This window comes from Labrus bergylta, chromosome 19 (genome assembly GCF_963930695.1).
Source record: "Labrus bergylta chromosome 19, fLabBer1.1, whole genome shotgun sequence".
NCBI classification, from domain to species: Eukaryota; Metazoa; Chordata; class Actinopteri; order Labriformes; family Labridae; genus Labrus; species Labrus bergylta.
The window spans coordinates 6,745,495-6,765,020 of NC_089213.1; the positions used below are offsets into that span (position 1 = coordinate 6,745,495).

The window sequence follows — 19,526 nt, forward strand, 5'->3', positions numbered from 1 at the left end:
TGGTCTGTACCTGCTCTTTTGTAATGTTAAAAAACAAAGAGTAAGGTCTTTTACCTGCTTTTTGTAAAGTGTCTCGAGATAACACTTGTTGAGTTGCCACTATACAAGTACAAATTGATTGATTGATCATTTATCTGATTATTTGTTTAATTTTATACTTTTTATTCTTATTTTACTCTCAATTATAAAAATATTTATATAATACGTTTTTTGTTTTATGTAGGCTACATCTTACAGGTTTTCCTTATCCTAACAGTTAGTAAATTTTTATTTTTTTACTTGAATTAATTATTTGTATTTATTAATGTGCATTAGATCCCCATTGGTTGTTACCACAGTAACTTCCTGTTGTCCATACAAAAGAAAAAAATACCCCAAAATAATGAATCTCAACAACCTTTGTTTTAACTCTAACTTTATTAACTCTTTTAATCTTTTTGTGCTTTGTTCTGATTTTATTAATAATTGTAAACATAACCGTTGAATATATAAATAAAGTTATTCACTGATTATTAACTCGAGTGTTTGTTTTATTGAGGATCCTCTGACACTCACACTGATCACTAAACAATAACTTTAAATATTTTATGTTTTTAAAGGTTTTAGCCACGAGGGGGCGCCAGAAGACAACATTTCTCTGGCAGCGGCAGAAAAACACATTTTGGAAACTAATTCTTGAATCCTTTGATAATTCAAGTTTCTTATGGGGCTGAACAAAGTTTATATTCTGTAAATAGAGAGACAGACCACCACACCAAGTCACACCATGCACTTGTAGCCAGTCTGTCTTTATTTTTACAGTCTATGGTCTTAACACTCAGTGTGCTACGAAAATGTCTCTGCGTTGTGCTGTGTATGGATGAGACTAAGACCAAGAACTTCCTTGCCAACTGGAGCAGATTTATTATCACACCATCTGTGTAAAATAAAATACATTCAGCACATTCATACGACTGGGCTTCAACATGCACACCTCCCCTCAGCGGGGTCTCAGGCCGTCTCACACAATGCATGGGTGTGCTGTGACATTCTTTTTTAAACAAGAACAAAAACTAAATAAAAAGTATAAATTGTTTTTCAGCTTATTTCTTACTCAACAGTGGCAATTTTGTGTATTTTGTCAAAACTGAAAATGTACTTAAACAGCTAAGCTAACATTCTTATACTGTACACTTCACGTTATATCAAAATAACAAAATAATTTGTGACTTTTGGTGAATTATAAATAGTTTCGACAAAACATTTTAACACACCTGTTACACACTCACACACAACACAAGTCTCACGTATCCAAAGTGATTCATCTTGAACTTTTATGTGCTTACTCAGATTTTAATGTACTTTTTAAATATTTCCATCTTAAGAACCTGTGTTTTTACAGTGTGTCCTGTGCTGCTATGAAGCCGTCCTAACTGCTGTGGGTGTGTGTGTGTGTGTGGACAGCAGCAGTTCTGTGTTGTTGTCACAGCTGTGTTCAGCTTCATGTTGTCTCTTATCTCAGTTCAGTCGAGTTTGGGAGACGGCAGCTGCAAAACATGTCCACAGTAATAACACCATAGAACCGTATGATAAACGTGATGTTTCTAAGTCTCTGTCTTATAATCTATTCTTAAATGTGGCTTGAGCCCAGAGAGAGTATGCGAGATACTTCCTGTCAATTTGTGGAGTTTTTCTAGTTCGTAAAATCACCTGAATCTGTCAGGCTGTCATTAACTAGTTAATACAGATGAATTAAGGTCTGAAATTAAATCATTAATATATTAAAATAAACTCAGAGACACACAGAGGACACCTTCAGTTTTTATTCCTGTGCTCGTCACACAGTTTGGACACTTTGTTATCATCACACCTTGAACAGTCATACCAAATCAGAGCAGCCGGTGACCGTACAGTCAGACCTCCTCACCGAGACCTCTGCATGGTTTTAAGTATCTCACCAGTCATTGTCTTCATCGACTTATAGACAGGAGGACACTGATGCTAACACATGGAGAAAAAACAGACTGAAAACCTGAAATGATCTGCAGAAAAATAACCACCAACAAGTTAAAACTCGCTGATGATGATTGTGCTGACAGAAGCAGAAGTTATGAGAATTTCTTTAGAGATGAGACATCGAAGGGTTAAAATCTGTCCTGATTATGAACAGTTCGGGGAGTTTTCTAAAAGGTCACATATTATGCAAAAAACACTTCACCATGTTGTTCTAACTCCAACATGTGTCCCTTGTCGGTCTAGAAACCCACCAATGATGAGAAAAGTTTACATTTAAAGGTACAGACACAGAAACAGCATGTTCTGAGCAGGGCTGAAATAGAGGGGTTTATAGACATGATCAAATACAGGATCAGAGTGGATTTAGAACAAGAAACTTCACACACATGTTTTGGGGAGCTCTGACAATTATTTAAACTGATTGAAGAGGAGGAGAATATGTGACCTTTAACCTACTAAACTTAAACTCCTTCAGGTAAATTTCTTGGCAGGTGTTTTATGACACTTTATCCTCAGGGACTGACAATGAAAAAAGACTTCCGGGTTGACTGTTTCCGTGTGCAGATGAATTTGTTTATGATTAAATGTCTCCTCCTGACTTCTCTTCCACATGAACACAAACCTTCAGTCGTTACTGATGTTTCCTAAAATATCAGTTTGGCAAAGTCAAAAAAAACATTCCGAAGAGATTTCTTTTTGTCAGATTTCTGAGATGAAAACAGCTGCTGACTCGTCTTTATTTTCACAATCCACAGAGGGAGTTTAAAAAAAATGTAACATCGGTCTTCACATTTGGTTCATTTGACCTCCTGAGAATTACTAACCTCATGAAAAGAGACTGAAAACTGTGGCTTCAGTTTGTGGCTTCATATCAAAGTTTCTTCTCTGAAACCTCTTACAGTCAGGTGAACTCGTACTTTACAGCGCAGACGAACTGAGTCAGTGTGTGGAACAACACAAAGTACCTTCACAGATTGTTCATCACATTTTAAACCTCGTTCATCTGACTGACAGGTGTCCTCACAGGTGTACCAAGATTCTAGTGGTTCGGTTCTTTCACACATGCACAAAACTCCTGTGTGAACAAAAAACAGACCCCCCCCCCCCCCGTCAGCAGGAATCATCTCCCGCTGCGAGGTGCATGTGTGAACAAGCAAGTGAGGAAGCATTGCTGCATTCTGCTTTAAGTACATGTGTGAAAACAGCTTAGCCTTTTAAACAGAACCTCCAACAGGACTGACAGAGAGTCACCGTGGTAACAGGCTCCTCCCACCTCTCAGGTGTAACAGTGAGTGTGTGTATCAGTGTGTGTTTTGTGTAACTGTCAAATGGGGGTGTTGGGTAAATGTCCGTTAGACCCCGTCAGAGCCCCGTTACTAACCAGCACCCCCGCCTGTGCACTGTGCGGGGTCTTCCCGTTTCGTTTGCTCGCACAGGGGCCCCTGAGGGCCTCCTGCTCCATGGAGGTCCTGCGGCCTCTGGGGGGGGTTCCCGCTTGGGGGGCGGTGCGGCTGCGGCAGCGCTGTCTGAAGGTGTAGAGCAGCACGGTGATCAGCAGGCTGACACACAGGAGCAGCAGCACCGACACCACCACCAGCTCCTTCAGGTAGGAGGGACCCCGTGCAGACATCAGGGGCCCCTCCTCCCAAAGCTTAGTCCCTCTGAGCCCTGACTCCTGAGTCCACAGGGCGGGGTCTCTGTCCTGCTGTGGGGTAGGGGTCTGAGCATCTCTGCTTGACTGTGTGGGCTCAGTCCTCCCCAGTTCTGATTCTTCTGAGGTTCCCTCAGAGGGCTTCGATCTGGGCCCCGGTCGGGCCCCCGCCTGAGTGACAGGGTGCGAGCTGGGCTGGGACTGAGCCGTGTTGCTGCTCTTCTGTCTGACGTGATAGATGGCCACGGTCTGCTGGAAGCCGTTCTCCGTGGACAGGCACAGGTAGTGACCCAGCGTGGTGGGCGTGGCCACAAAGCTCAGGCTGCCGTCCTCCAGGTGCAGGTACAGCTCGGAGGACAGACGGCTGTTGGGACGCTCCCACTGCTGCCGGGACAGACGGGAGGACGGGGGACACTGCAGCCGGACCACCTCGTTCAGAGAGACCGAGACCAGCTCACCTGCAGGACACGAAGCTGATAATACAGATTACATCACCAAGACCACCCAAACACAGAGACCCCCAACTAAAAAAAGTACCAAAGATTGTTTTGTGTAAAAACACGTGGTATCAAAAAGTAGCAACGCCTCCACACGGTGACGATGACGTGATCTCTGAGAGCTCACAGCACAAACACAAGGATCAGTCTGCCGGGTCTTAACGTGCGGTGAGAAGTCTCTAAAGCGAGCGAGGAGCAGAGCTGCTGCGTCTGAAATCTCACTCCCCCCCCCCCCCCTCCCAGTGAGCTCTGTAGAGGACTATGAAGGGAGTTCATTGGCAAAATTATTTTTTAAATTAATCTTATAACTACAGTTTCCTGCAGGTAAGCAGCAGAAGCAGAGCAGCAGGTAAGATGGTGACTCACCTGCAGACAGTTTGTTGGGGCTGAATCTGGCTCTGTGTGTTAACGACACGCTGCTGCACGCCTCCTCCACGTTCCCTCGGTCCACGTCCTGAACTCTGAGGAGGAACAAAACACACAGTCAGCACAGGTAAGACACGAGAACGAGTTGAGACTTTAGACTCCTGAGGACTGAATGGTTGAAACTCACAGACTGCTTTTGGAGTTGGAGACCCTCACGCAGGCCCTGCTGTTTGGGTCCCAGCCACAGAACGGGTCTCGGGCCAGAACACACTGAGGACAGGTCCAGTACGCAGAGCAGTTGGCTGTGGGGACCCTGACCACCCCCTCGGACGTGCCCACATAGATCACTCCCTGCACACACATTTTTAGATCAGAGCCGTTTCATCAAACATGCTGCACAAAACGAGAGACCAGGGAGGACATTCACTCTGATGAGTCTCACGGCGAACATTAGGGAGTCAGGTGTGTCAGAGAACAACACGTTTAACAGAGTGAATCCACTGAGACGATAAATCCACAGAGTCAGAAACACACTCGGCACGCAACATGACTTCGACCAATTAGTGTCAATCAATGACATCATGCTGAGCAGCTGAGGCACAAACTGGATGGATTAAAAAGAGCTGATGGCTTTTCATTTGTTGTTTAAAAATCCTGAACCTCCCTTTAAGTTCAGAGTGTCAAAACTACTGAGGGTGAAGGGTTAAAATGAGGGCAGAGCAGCAGAAAGGAGAAGAGGCCAACTTCCTTCGACTAACGGGCAAATCTGTGTCAGACAGATTTTCTTTTTTGAGGAAATGAGAGCAACGCAACATTTCTGTTTTTGACACAAAGAAGGAGACGTATCGCTAAATATTGAGAGCAAGTTTGAGTCCTCATTCACAGATGAACATACTGACATTAGTCAGTGCTCTCACCTTTAATTAAAGGGTGCATCATATATTATATTGTGCTAACTCTGTGTGAGCAGTGTGCAGGAGTTTGCTGCAGTTATTGGTAATTAAAAATAAAAAATAAGCCAACATTAGGGGCCTGGGACTTCTGTTGTAGTTCTTCTTTTTCTACATCGTTTGAGGTCCTGGATGTTAAAAGGAACAGAACACTAAGTGACCCAGATCAAGTCACCACAGGATTTAAAGGAGCCAGTCTGGTCCTGTTCAGTCCTCTGATGTTGCTGTCGGTCACAGACTGCTGCAGGAGTGCGTTGATGATCAGACATCTAACTTTGGATTCATATCTTACAGATTTCCAGCCGGACTCTGTGGACTGTACCTGCGCTGTGGAGAGCTTCAGACTCTTGACGGGCTGCGGCTGCACGAACACCTGAACCTCCTCTACGATGTGAGCCCCGGCCTGCAGCAGCACCGCTTTGTGCAGGTATCCAGACTCTGAAAGACGGCGAGAGAAAGAGTTGAAGGACTGCATCCTGTGAGACCATCGTGCAATAAAAACACCAGGTTCTGTTGAAGAACGTGTCGGTGCTCTGATGTCAGACGCCGTGACCTGGACGTGCTGTGTGATACCTGTGAGCAGGAAGAGCACGGTGTAGTCCCGTTGGTTCACCGCCTGCACCCTCTGCACGCTCAGGTGACTGTATGTGTGCTCAGCAGAAACCATGGTCAGAGTCCTCCCCACAGGCCGCACGCTGTCGTCTGCCAGGAAGTTCTCTTTGACGAAACGTAGAGCGTTATCGGACGCGTTGTGAAGGCCGCACTGCACGCACAGAGGAAGGTAGAACAGACGTCATGCAAGGATGTGACTGATGTGTTGAAGGGTGGGGTTAGTCTGCAGCGTGTATTGTTTCAGTACATAGTATGCATTGTGCAGTATGTGGTTTAGCTCGCAGCCTTAGTTTTGATGAACTGGGTCATGAAATCAAAATGTTTGAAGCCAAACTGAACTCAGCTTGTTAAGAGTTTAAGAACTCTTCACTACTATGATCTTCCCCTCCAGGACTAAGTGAAGCGTCCTTCCTCCACCCCCGTTTCTCCATCATTACCTCTCCTGGATTGGCGACCTTCTCCTGAACCCGGGTGCTCCACTGTAACGTGTCCCGGTTCAGGACTTTGTAGTTTCCAGAGAAGACCGACTTGATGTCACTCAGACGGAACGAACACACAGCCGAGCGTCCAGAGTTTACAGACCTGGAGGACGGTAGAACAAACTCGTTTACTCTGATTCTGCTGAAGATTAAAAATAATCTGCAGAGTCAGACGAGTTCAACATGCGGCTCCGTCTTTGTCTGGGTTTTTATTTTCTTGTGTGTGTTTAAAAAAAAAAACAACTGCTCTCTCTGCATTTCTGCCATTCAAATGTTGAAACTTCCTTCCAGCTATTTCAAAACTTCTTTTTTTCTCTAACAACACATGCACATCGTTCTGGATTGAGCTTTAATTTAAAAGGAAATATAAAGGGTTCTCCAGGATTTGAGTCCATCTTTCTGTTGTCTATATTTCTGTTGCATTCAGGGGTCATTGCACAGGTTGGGGTTGCTATCCCCAAACCCAACTGTCCACCGATTCTGGCTTCTGATGTGTTTTGGAGTAAGTTAGTCCTCTCCCCTCGTCTTCCAGCTAATGGATTACAGACTCAAACCACATGAGGCCAGACAGGTTTTGGGTCGTGTGCAAGCTGTCTCTGCACTTCAAGCCCAAGAAACTCATGCTACTGTGGAGTGAAAGCTGCAGCCAGAAGCGAGCATTTCCTACCAGTGGTGTGACACAGTGTACTCAATGTGTCCTGCAATTCTTTTGTGTTGATTAACAGTAAAATTAGATCACAATTTAGGTTTTCGTGCACAAACACAGATTAGATCATCCTGAAACCAGAAACAGCTGTTACATCACTCAGGATTAAAAACATTCTCTTATGAAATGTCTGCTTTCTTGAACGGAGCAGGAACAGCAGGTAAAAATGTGGCTGTTTGCGTTCACACATGCAGCTCACTCGGAACGTTTTCAGGAGTTTTGTGTACGCGTGAAAAGCGCCGTCACTGACCACTGGGAGGTGAAGATGCCGTAGAAGAGTGTGTCGTCTGCCGGAGCGCCCTCTGCTGGCGCGAGTGTGTCGATGTCCTGGATGACGTTGTAAGGCAGCTCGTTGTCGGCCTGACACAGCAGCTGAGCTTTAGCAAACGTAGTCCAACGTCTCTGCAGGGTCCGCTGGCCCCCCACGTCACTCTGATTAACGAGAGAGGAGACGTTAGATACAAACACAGCACTTCTACCTGCTGCTGTCAGCATCACCCCCCTCCCCCACAAACACACACACACACACACACACACACACACACACACACACACACACACACACACACACACACACACACACACACACACACACACACACACACACACACACACACACACACACACACACACACACACACACACACACACACACACACACACACACACACACACACACACACACACACACACACACACACACACACACACACACACACCTCATCAGGGCAGCTTCACACCTCTGACAGAAATTATCACCTTGTTCTTCTCGTCCTGTGAGCATTACATTGATTTGAAGGATCACCCTTTCCTTTAGTTTACGTCTGTGGGACAGATTGACAACATTTGGTCCGGCTTCAACTGAGTCGTGTGCAGTGACAGCCAATCACATGTTGTGATTCACAACAGGATTACACGGCTTTGCATCGACTACAGCTGTGCAAATAAAAACAAGGAGACACCACCTAATTTGAAAATGCACACAAAGGGTTAAATGTCCCCCTAGCTGTGCTGCAGAGCTAACAGTGTCTCTCTGCTCCGCTGCTGTCTGTGCATTCTTTTTTTTTTTTCTTAAGGATTGATTTTTGCCTAAATTGGACTGTCCTAGAGGATGGATTCGGGAAACAAGGGAGAGAGAGGGAAAGTGGGGAATGTACTGCGGGAAAGGCGCTACAGACCGGACTCGAACCCAGACCACCCGCTTGGAGGACGACATAACCGTCAGCCCATCTGCGCCCCCGTTTGTGTGTTTCTGAACAACACATTATGCCGTCATGTGGGATTTTTTTCCATTTCTTTCATTGCAAAAAAAACCGTCTAATTAACGAACACCGGCACTGACAGCGACGCGCCGTTACAGTGAAAAGTTACTGTCCACTGAGAGATGGAGGTAACTGAAAGAAATCATCTTTAAATAAAATCTAGAAATAAATATGACATTAACGTCACAATTTAAAAATAATCAGGGGTTAAATCAGTCTGAGGCAGGCATGTTTTTTTTCTTTGCTCCATTCAGGGAGGAAGCTTTATTTTAAACTGTTCAAATCAGATCACACTCTTCACGTCTGGCCTCACAATACACTTTAAGACCCGAGCTCCATCAATGTGAGAGCTCAGATCCTCTCAGAGTAAAAGGTTCAAACTGCTTCTCTCCACATTTAGTCCAGAAAATAGAGCAGGACAACGTTTCGGTTGGTTTGCACCTGAATATCATTAGCACTATATGCTTGATGAAACAGACCCCGAGGTGCAGCAGATAGTCAGAGCAGATGAGGAGCACTTTTTGGAGCTATAAGCGGCAGCAGTCCGTTCTTCATGACTCCCCCACTTCCCCCGAGAGGTTTTGGTTGCAGTTCCCTCTTTGTGCATAAACATCCCGTTGATGATTATCTGAGGTTGCGTTCTGTCTTCAGCTGACTCAGACTCACCTCTCAGAGCTGCAGACAGTTTCCACTCTGAGGGAAGGTTTCCATCTGAATTAGACGCATCAAGTGGATTAGTCTGTTAACCTTTTTAAAAAAAATCGTCTGTGATGCTTAAAGCACGGTTAAAAACATTCACAACCTTTTCTGTGTCCTCACGTATAAATTAAGTGTTAGGCGACTAAGCTCAGCCGTCGTCACGTCTTTGTACATTCATACTGATTACGTGTCCCAGTCTGTGAATTCACGTTGTGTTTTCAGTGTTGCAGAAGCACAGCGCAGCGGGAGCTCCTCATACACACACAGTCAGACATGCACACACACACAGTGCTGCGCTACCACGCTGGCTCCACCCCCTTGCTCTCGCTTTCTTGCCTCTCTTACTACCTCTGTACAGAGGGGGGGATCAGTTCGTCCCCCCATTAGGTCTCTGTGAAACATTCAGATTGAAGGTGAAACGTGCTACTGTTGAGTCTGCAAATATCGTCTGCTAATTCAACAAAGCGTGTTCGTTCGGTTTTATTTTACTGTTCAGATTCTTTAATCGCCACATACGGGTTTGTTAGACTTTGACAAGCCTCATTGTGCTGCGTCGCTGCTTTAAGATTAAAAAAATAAACGACTTCCTGTGCCCACATGTCATCACATCAGTGTTTTATAGAAATAAACTGTTTCTTGAAAATGAGTGAATAGCAAGAACTGTCTTAAAGAGTTAAGTTCCTGAAGTTTTAATCGGTCTGTACAAGTTGTTGTTTGTGTTTGCTCACCATGCAGATCTGAGAGACCCGAGAGACGATGAACTTGTCGATGAAGTCGTACTCTCTGCCCACTTCACTGAAGAAGAAATAAATCTTCTCCTCGTCAGGGACGAAGCTGGAGCTGATGAAGGTCGGATCTGAAGCGAACAGATGGAAACAAGTCTGAGAGATTCAGATTCAGTTCAAAACAACAGACACACAACTTTGTCATATTTAAAGAGGACATATTCTCCCCCTTCTCCACCTTTTCAAACAGTCTCCTGTGGTCTAAATGAAACATCTGTGCTGTGCTTTGGTCAAAATATAACATGAATCAAGCACCAGAGGAGGTTTGTGACCCTGTATAAACCAGCTCTCTCAGAACGCTCCGTTTTGGTGTGTGTGTCTCTTTAAATGCAATGAGCCCCCCCTGAGCTTTCCTGGTAGACATCACTCCTCTGTAGTGACAATAAAAATGGCGGACCTGCGCAAAAGTTTTGTACTAGGCTGGGGGTGGAGTCCATGGGTGGAGATATCAGGGGAGGGGAGGGGATTTTTTTTTTTTTTTTTTACCAGAATCCCACTGTGACATCACAAGGAGAGCACATTTGAAACGGAGCATTTTTCTCTGTGTTGTAGGACTTATGCAGACCACAAACAAAGGACTGGATGGGTTTATTTCTCATTTTGTGGGTCAGTAGACACTCAGGTTACCCAAATAAATGTTCAAAAACACTGTAACAGTGGATTTATCATAACATGTCCCCTTTAATGAAAAACATGCGTGTCTCTGCCCTGTTTCTGACAACACATCTTAAGAGCACACAAACACTACTGCTCTCCGGGTCGCCGGTGGACTAGTGGTTAGTCTGCACACCCCATGTATGGAGACTACAGACTAGGTTTGAATCCGACCTGTGGCTCGTTCCCTGCATGTCTCACCCCCCCCCCCCCCCTCACTCTCTCCAAACACGTTGAGTAATCATGCAGGTCTCCTCACTGACCCTCGAGCCATCCCAATGTGTCGTCCAGCTTCAGGTCGACTCGCCGGCCCTCACTCAGGTGTCTGGAGATGACGGGTCTGTTTCCTCGGTAGTCTGCCACTGTCCCCGTGTACAGCTCGCCATCTGAGGGACAGAAAATCCACCAGAAAACTTCATCAACAAACAACAAACTCAGAGCGATAAACAATCGTTGGTTTCTTAGTTTTATAATTGGAGTGGGCTTTTTTGGCTTTGAGTCGGGGGACTGAATATTTTCTGGCTGAGCAAAAAAAACATATTTATGATCTTGAACGTGTCACTTAACGTAAAACTAAACAAAAAGCGTCTCCAGGCTTCTTCATCAATCACATCACTACAACGATCTAGTGTAGCAGTTTCACAACATCTATCATCATCCTACGAGGCTGTTCTGGATTCTCTCTCCACACAATGAAGTCCCAGTCCCACCTTGGAACACGTGACCCCAACGACCCTCAGACGACCGCGAGGGTTAACAAGTCCGGGCCAAACTAGGTCAGCGTCTCAGCTAATGACTCTCATGACTCTCATGTGAGTCATCCTCGATCGATAGCATGCTAATGACCCGCAGTGAGTGAAGAACTGAAGCTGTCTTCAAGGTCTCTCACTGAGTCCACTTGTCTTTGGATCGAGCTGCGAGCAGAGGCCAAGGTCGATTCCACGCTTTGGACGCTGAACCGCACTGGTTTGTATAGAAAATAAAAACGCTGCCAGTGGAAATGTCTGCATTATTAGACACAACATGATGACATGTTTCCTACTGATCAGCTGACAAACCATGGGGCGCGATCCTGATGTTACACCACATGTTGTAACTTTATAATAAAGGTGGAGACGGTCCGGGACATCAGCGGGAGGTGGTGGTTAAGATGATCTTTGAGATGCATTTCTCCAAAGAGGAAGAATCCAATGATTAGCAACATTTAGAATCGATTTGGTTCAGCTTTGTTTTATTTACAGACACCAGATTCAGAGAACACGATCCTCTCTGACCTGCATCTTATGAAGCCCTTGCTCTTTTTAAAAAAATAGAGTCGACCTGAAGTTGACCGATAAGAACGGACTTATAAGAACAAGCAGCAAATTCTCAGGGAGGTGTCAGAATGGACGCCTGACCCTTTATAAACAGCCGGTCCTGAGGAGAGCTCAGGCTAATACTGGTCTGCTTAATTTACCCACTTCATGGTGAGTTTGACCTTTGACCCTCAGGTCGTCATCTCAGAGCTCTGAGACTGAGTTGATGCACATTTCAAATCTTCAGGAGCTCATCACAATTCTTGTCCAGCAGCTCTGGATCCAAAGACAGATCTCAGGTTTTCTTTAGCTGAAGTTTTAATCTGAACATCAGTCAGTAAGTCAGTAAGATCGGTTTCATCCTTCCTGTTTGGATTCAGCAGAAAATAATTTTCTGCTGAAAGACCTAATGTTTTTCTTCCTGAGTTACCTCAGCTAGCCTGTCAGTTTCGTAGTCTTACCCACGATGATGGCCGTGTTGCGTTGGTAGGGATCGTAGGGGCAGCGTCCTCGTCCCTCGTCGGGCTTCAGGCTCATCGTTAACGTCTCGGAGTTCTTCACACAGGAGAGGAAAAAAAAAACTTATTCCAAAACAAATAAAATCTACAGAAATCTGCTCTGAGAATAAAACAGCACAAGCTCAGGTTGTTCAAATGTTTCACTTAGTGTGTTTACATGTTTTTTTAAATCGATGCAATCTCCGTTTTTTGATTCTGTCGTAACCATGGTAACTAAGGGTTAACGTAGCAAAGCAACAAAGTCAGCTCGTCAAGAGTTACATCCCAGGACCACACGCTGCTTTACCACAAGTTTGGACTCTGATCATTTGATATTCGTCTTTCTTTTCACACATTTTGTCTGTGACGACCTGAAGAAAGTCTGAGCCCACGCTAACGAGTCGTTTGTTGCTCTACTGAGTCATAGAGATGCTCTCAAATCTATAAGGTGCGTCATCATCATCATCATCATCGTCTGTAACAGTTCAGTGTCCACGTGTGTAAAAATAATCATACAATGTAGGTGCAGCGTGGACTGAAGGCGAACGTCCCGCAGGCGTAGACGTGGCTGCTGTTCAGGAACTGCAGAACTCGGATGAAGTTTGGACAGTCGGACTGGGGGGGAAAAAAAAGAAAAAAAGAAGTCATTTAACACACAGACAATCAAAAGTTTAGGACACAGCGTGCCTGCTGCAGGACCTTTGGATCCAACACAAATATGTACACAACAGACACACGCAAAGGAACATCAACATCTGCTAACGTTAGCCACGCTCACCCTGCAAAGACGACACAGCTCATCACGACAACGACTGCACAATTATGTGTTTTCTTCCCTCTTGACTTCCCGGCTCATCTTAATGAATTAATTTTTTTAACATGAATTTTTTTGGCTTTTTGTGCCTTTAATGGAGGGACAGGACAGTGGATAGAGTCAGAAATCAGAGAGCGAGAGAGAGTGGAGAATGACATGCGGGAAAGGACTATATCCTGCACACATTGGGCGCACGCACTAACCACTGCGCCACCAGCGTCCCGGCTCATCTTAATTTTAACTATAGTTTAAGCCTCTGAGAACAACCTGGTACAGAACAGCTACTCACCATCTTCTTTCCTTTCATGGAGCATTGTTCGAGGTCTTTCTCTGACGGACTCCAGTCCAGCTGAAAGGAACAAAGACAGGCAGATGAAGAGGTGGGCATAAAAAGAGTCACCATGTCTTAAAGCTGTTTATCACTTTAGGAGGGATTAGATGACCTTAAGTTTGGACAGCCACTAATGGATCCATTTCCTTTTTTTATCAACACAGTTTTTCAGATAGTTAACTCTGAATGTGCGCTCAGTGATCACCTTGCTCCTCAGTGTGATAGCGTCCTCGTTGCTAACATCCAGTGCTAACACCGCGTCCCGGGCCCCCACATACAGCAAGTCCCCGTCGTGGCTGAGCAGCAGGGTGGTGGTGTTACTGACGTCAGGGCTGCTGAAGCGGGTCACAAGTCTCCCAGGACTCCCTGTTTGTGATCAGGATGTAACACAGACGATTAAAAAACAAACAGGTGTGATGATGCACGCTCATCTTCTTCTTCTTCTTCTCGTATTTGACTGACAACAGGATAAAGAGTAGGTGTGATCTCTCCTCACCCAGACTGAAGGAGACTCTGGGAGTCGGCCCGGTCTCACTCGGACTCACACAGCTCAGCAGGACCACAGAGAGGGACAGCAGGCTGTGGATCCCCATCACAGCTGATCTCAGTCACATCTAAGGCCCGAGGCGTGAAGGGAGGGGGGGAGATCGTAGCTGAAGCCACATGATCTGGTTTCTACAGTCGACCATCACTAGATCTGAAACACACGCAGGAAGAAAAAAAAAACATGAATGACCACCGCCTCAGAGATCCTCCGCTGAGTCTTCGTCTTGTCCTGAGAGTGACCAGGAAGTGACTCAAACGAGACTTACATAACACAAACAGCCTAACAGGGACGTTTTAAACATTTGTGTTGTTGCTTCCTCTAACAGACGTTTCTTCGTTTGCAGCTTTAGATTCAGCAGTGAAGGAGAAACTATGAAGGGGCGCTCAATCTTCAAACCCGCCAGTTGTCATCTGACGACACGCCTCTGGGAGCAACGGCCAGCGTCGTTGTAATTCCTCTGTAGAGGGTTAAATCAGTTCACAGAGACTATCAGACAGCACCAGGGCTTCAGATAAAGAGTCTCAAACACTCAGAGAGTTTCTACTCTTCTTAAGAGCGCCTTGAGTTTCTCTTCTCCTTTCCTTTTTAGAAATGTCGTTTCTGAAGCGAGGAGTGCAACGTTGACTTCAGCTCGGTTGTTTTTCAGAGCTTTTTGTTTGTTTGTCTGTTTTTTTTTTGTTTTGTTTTCAGCAGGGAGATGCTGAGCAGATATCCGGGGCCAAAGGAAGAGCCCATTACAGTCTGGAGCGCGTCCAACCTGCCGAGAAGAGAAAATGATTTCCTCCAAAAAAAAAAACAGCATTCTGTTCAAACTAAATGAAAGAAAAAGAAAGGCCGTATTTATGATGTTATTCTAAGAAAATACGTTTTGATATGACTTGTAATTATTAAGGAAAACAAGAACAAGGGAGATGGTGCATTTTTGCGTTCAGAGAATTGAAATAAAAGAATCTAATGTATTAATGAATTGAATTTAGTCGCATGTTGTTGTTTGTTTTTAAACAGCAGACTGAAGAACAGTTTCTTCCACCTTCTCTTAAATATTAATTCAAAAAAACACTTCACATTTTAGATCGCATATTAATGCCACACTCACTCACAAGGATGTGTTATTCTGCCTTGATGTTTTCTTAAAAACTAACATTTTATTCTCATTGTGCTTCTTTGTTCTGGTTTGATATTCTAGTTTTTAAAGGTTTATTTTTTGCCTTTATTTTAGAGACAGTGCAGCGTTTTTTAAGGAGGTGTTCACACATCCAACGATCTCATGAGGTCTCTCTTTCTTAGAGAGAAAGAGAGAGAGAGAGTGGGATATGATATGCAGGAAAGGAGCCACAGGTCGGATTCTAACCCGGGCCGTCCGCTCTGAAGGACATAACCTGTCGTGGGGGGGGGGCGCACTCTCACCACTACCTACCTGCGCCCCTTTATATTCTATTCTACCTACCCTCTGCAAAAGAGCCTCCTAGCATGAGCATTTCACACAGTTGTGTTTGTAGGACTATGACCATCTTGAACTTTGAACCCAGCATCAGATCTTGCGTTAACTGTATTTTTTACATCCATCGTACTTGTTCTTCAATGTTCACTTTTAGGATGGCTTCCTGTTTTTATACACAATTGTGCAGAAAAAGATACTCAACAAACATAAGGCATGCAGCCTCCAGGTAACTTGTCCTGCAGATCTCTGACTTCTGAATAAGTCATGTGAAATAATACCTGACTTTCTAACCCTCAGGAGGGCATAAACTACATGTTATTAACTTCTCTCTAAATGCAAACGGAAGTGATCGTCACTTTGATCTTTTCCAGACCTGCAGAAAAAGATCCTGAATGCTTTCATTTGGTCAGATCTACCTGCTGGATATGAGCATGTAGCTCTTCTCCTGGTGCAAAACATCAACAACACACATGCAGCATGTCTGACTGCTGAATAAACAGGTGACTTTGGCCTCTGTTATTGTACTGTTGTGCACTTTCCTGACATGCATTCGCACATTTTTAAACCCATTTCACTGTAAAGCAGCTCATCGGAAGCGAACATGCCCAGTGCAACATGTGTGTAGCTGCGTAGTCTTTGTTTCGTCCAGCAGACCTGCGCAGCTCAACATGATCTGTTTGTTCTGCTTCTGCTGCAGGTTGCAAAAGTCAAATGTGATGAAACACGTGGTGTCCAAAGTTCAGCTCAAATCCTGCAGTTCAACAACACACTATAACACGTTACAGCCCGGTATTAAAGCTGCACCGTGCACACGTTATCACCATTATCACACACACACACACACACACACACACACACACACACACACACACACACACACACACACACACAGGAGGAGACATTTTCTGATCGTGCAACAGGACGTGGTGAATCATCGAGTCGTCATTCTTCATCAATCTGAGACAAACAGCAGACGATCAGCTGCTGTTAAAAAAAACTGAGAGAAAGATAAAGTGAGCTCACGTTTCCGCAGATTTGTTTCCTCTCTGTTTTCTCCTCCTGAAGTGAATCCGCAGTTTTCCGCCCTCCTCTCTCCGCTCCGGTTAAAAAAAAAAAATCTCCTCCAAACGTGACCCCGGTGAGGAGAAACCGCTGACCGAGGTTCAGCCTTTACTATCATAACAAAAGCCTCCCCCAGCCCACTCCTCCTCCATCTGCTCCTCCTCCTCCTCCTCCTCCTCCCGTCAGGAGGAGCAGCAGCAGGTTGCAGGCTCCCCCTACAGGCGGTGTGACACATTACAACCTGCACAGGTGGAGAAACTCTGACATTCAGAGCTCACTGACTGCTGAAAAAGTGAGGGATTCATTCTGATGACCTTCATTTGAAGCTTTTAATGGGTCATTCATGTAATGGAGGCGGGGTCGTAACAATACTGCACGGCTGACACAGAGTCTGCGACGGAGGGTTCCCAGAAATCCTGGAGACACCCCTGGGGAGGTTTAATCAGGTGAAGCTGCAGTGAAGCATCTGCTGCAGAAATGTCTCCATTCAGCCGTCTGTAATAATCTATGATGTGCATGAATGATCTATAAGAGTGTGTGCATTAACCACGCTTCAGAGTGCAAACAGTGTCCATCTGGCTGAAAATATAAGCGACGTGTGGACCCCTGCAGGTTCCTGTTGTCACCCGATGAACTCTTTATGTATTTAATGTTTGTATGTTGTTTCTGGTCTGAGTCTATGTGCCTGTGTTTCTACAGGTGTTTGATCGTAGGGCTTCACACATAAAACACGTTCGAGTGAAACATCAACAAACTGAATGAATCTTCGCCCCGTCAGTGTGAACACAGAGCTGACAACAACAAACCCAGAGGGAGTTTGACTTCACTGTTTGTTTTTAGAAAAGCATTACTTACTGATATATTTTTATCTCTGCTGTTAGATCGGACATCTGAACAGACTGTACCTGTGCTGTTTTTATTGGAGCCATCTTGAAGCTGACGCTCGAGGAACTGCAGCGTTCTGCACTTCTGCATTGGCTTCATTTATCAACACCAGATGCCGCTTGCTCCAAATATGGCGCCAGAAAACTAAAAATGGTTGCCAAGAGGCCAACCTGGAGGCTTCATATTCACAGTCAACAAACTACTTTGTGGCGTTTCAGTGGTGGCATTCATTATCACAGAGTCTTTGGTGTGGAGGTGCAGAATTTAACACCACTTCAGATCCTCTCTCCTCGTCTCCTCGTCTCCTTAATGGATTGAGAGATCCTCCATGATGGCGGAGGGTAACGATCAGGTCAGAGGAGAAGAGAGGACGCGAGGAAGTATAAATTAAGGTAGCTGGTTAAAGGCGCCCTGTGTTTTTAGACCCACACAACAGACTTACAGTCAGGATTTCACATCTCCTCCTCTGACACGCTTTGTTTATGTGACACAAAATTACAGGAGCTTTGTTTTGAGAAGTAAATTGAAGTTAAACTAAAAGTGCTCCACATTATTTCGCGTGGACACACAGGTCAGATTTAAGGTTGCTTTTTTTATGTCCTCAGCTAAATTCAGTTCACTTGTAGTATGAAGATGTTTAAAAAGCTCTCGTTGTTGATGCAGCCATGCCATCAGCTGATTCATCAGTGCTTTGTTTGATAATCAGAAGATCATTCTTGTATCAACAGGCTGTTTAACTATTTTATGCCTGCTTTTATGCACAGAAATGCATGTTTTTCAATTCATACTTTTTACGCCAGAGTGTTTAAGCAGTGTTTATTTATTTAGTTGAATATTTAACTTGTCAATATATCAATAAACTGAATTAAATACTGTGTTTAAATGCAACTTTACTTTGGACAACAACCTTATGTCTCTTCTTAAATTTAACAAGTGCTTCTTTCTCTGCAGGTTTTGAAAAAAAAGAAAATGTCGTCCTTGCACTTTCCACTTTATTTCTAACATCTAGCCCCTCTTAAAAAGCATTGAGAGGCCTGTGGTGTGTTTGTGTGTGTCTGTGTGTGTGTGTGTGTGTGTGTACCTGTCTGGTGTCTTGTTTGTCTAGAACTCCATCTTGATATACAGCTGGAGGATGTTCTGATGTATAGCTCCACCTGGTCTCCTCCTCTGCTCCGTCTCCTCCTCAAACAGGCCGACTGCAGAAATAATCCAAACACTCCAATAGTTTGTGCACATGCAGGATTGTTCTCCTGCAGACGATTCCTCGTTAAAGCCGCCTGTTTCTTCTCTCCGATCAGCTCAGTATTGGAGTATGTTTGTTAAAGTAAAAGTCTGTTTAGTCCCGTCATCTCTCACCGTTACAGGTTAAAATTCAGCACAACTCGAGCAGCAAACTATGGCGTGTAAATTTAGACTCCTACAGCTTTAGAGCAGACCGGCTTGGTTGTGAGCGCAGCGGGGAAAGGAGCGGGTAAGAGGGCTAATAAGGAGAAAAGAAGATTGGAGCGGATTAGCAGTGACCTGGAAAGAGCCATGTGGTAACAGGCTGAACGCCTCCAGCATCAAACACGAAGCTGCTGCCTCACAGGTGTATGACGACCGAGCGGCATGACAGGAGACAGGTGTGCTGCTGCCTGTCGGCTGCTGCATAGTGGCTGAAAACACCACCAACCAGAAACAGGCAGCAGGGATGTACCTGAAGCTGCGACCAACAAGGATTAACTTTTTGGTTGACTTTTAAGGGCTTACAATGCGACTTTCAAAGCAGATTTTCAGACCAAAACGAATAATCTCACGACTTGAATTACATTTGAGGAGGTTGGCCATGGAAGCCAACAATTTCCATGAGGAGAAACAGTCAAATACAAAAAGAATGCAAATTCAAAACCACACAATTTAAGATCCTTATCAGGAAATTAATATGTTGCAACTAGCACAGGTACGAGTCAAAAACAGACATTTTGCTCTTGTAAAAAAGCTCATCTCTAGAAAAATTTT

General features: G+C 44.7%; 1 protein-coding gene across 4 annotated transcripts; it reads right to left on the reverse strand.

Annotated features, from left to right (window-relative positions):
• Window positions 1–1,787: 1,787 nt before the first annotated feature.
• On the reverse strand, window positions 1,788–18,947 carry sema4ab (sema domain, immunoglobulin domain (Ig), transmembrane domain (TM) and short cytoplasmic domain, (semaphorin) 4Ab). 4 transcript variants are annotated; one of them, XM_065948214.1, is made up of 15 exons: window positions 18,610–18,947; window positions 14,090–14,290; window positions 13,799–13,959; window positions 13,552–13,611; window positions 12,965–13,063; window positions 12,413–12,506; window positions 10,920–11,042; window positions 9,946–10,073; window positions 7,507–7,688; window positions 6,509–6,653; window positions 6,033–6,222; window positions 5,782–5,897; window positions 4,697–4,860; window positions 4,510–4,604; window positions 1,788–4,119 (listed from the first exon to the last, which is right to left on the reverse strand). In XM_065948214.1, the coding sequence occupies exons 2-15, from the start codon at window positions 14,184–14,186 to the stop codon at window positions 3,320–3,322; spliced, it is 2,454 nt and encodes an 817-aa protein (XP_065804286.1). In that variant the 5' UTR covers window positions 14,187–14,290; window positions 18,610–18,947; the 3' UTR covers window positions 1,788–3,319. The 4 variants fall into 4 exon arrangements, with proteins under 4 accessions (XP_065804286.1, XP_020502319.2, XP_020502320.2 ...); XM_020646663.3 differs by lacking the exon at window positions 18,610–18,947 and adding an exon at window positions 16,605–16,786; XM_020646664.3 differs by lacking the exon at window positions 18,610–18,947 and adding an exon at window positions 16,605–16,785 and having other exon boundaries at window positions 1,788–4,104.
• Between the last annotated feature and the right edge of the window lie 579 nt (window positions 18,948–19,526).

What these genes read in the sequence shown, in the direction of transcription:
- sema4ab (XM_065948214.1), bottom strand. Translation starts at nt 14,186, where the DNA reads ATGGGGATCCACAGCCTGCTGTCCCTCTCTGTGGTCCTGCTGAGCTGT. An exon ending in GGGTCTCTCAGATCTGCATG is followed by an intron (nt 7,689 to 9,945) that starts GTGAGCAAACAC and finishes CTCGTTAATCAG; the next exon opens with AGTGACGTGGGGGGCCAGCG. An exon ending in TGAAGCTCTCCACAGCGCAG is followed by an intron (nt 4,861 to 5,781) that starts GTACAGTCCACA and finishes ATGTGTGTGCAG; the next exon opens with GGAGTGATCTATGTGGGCAC.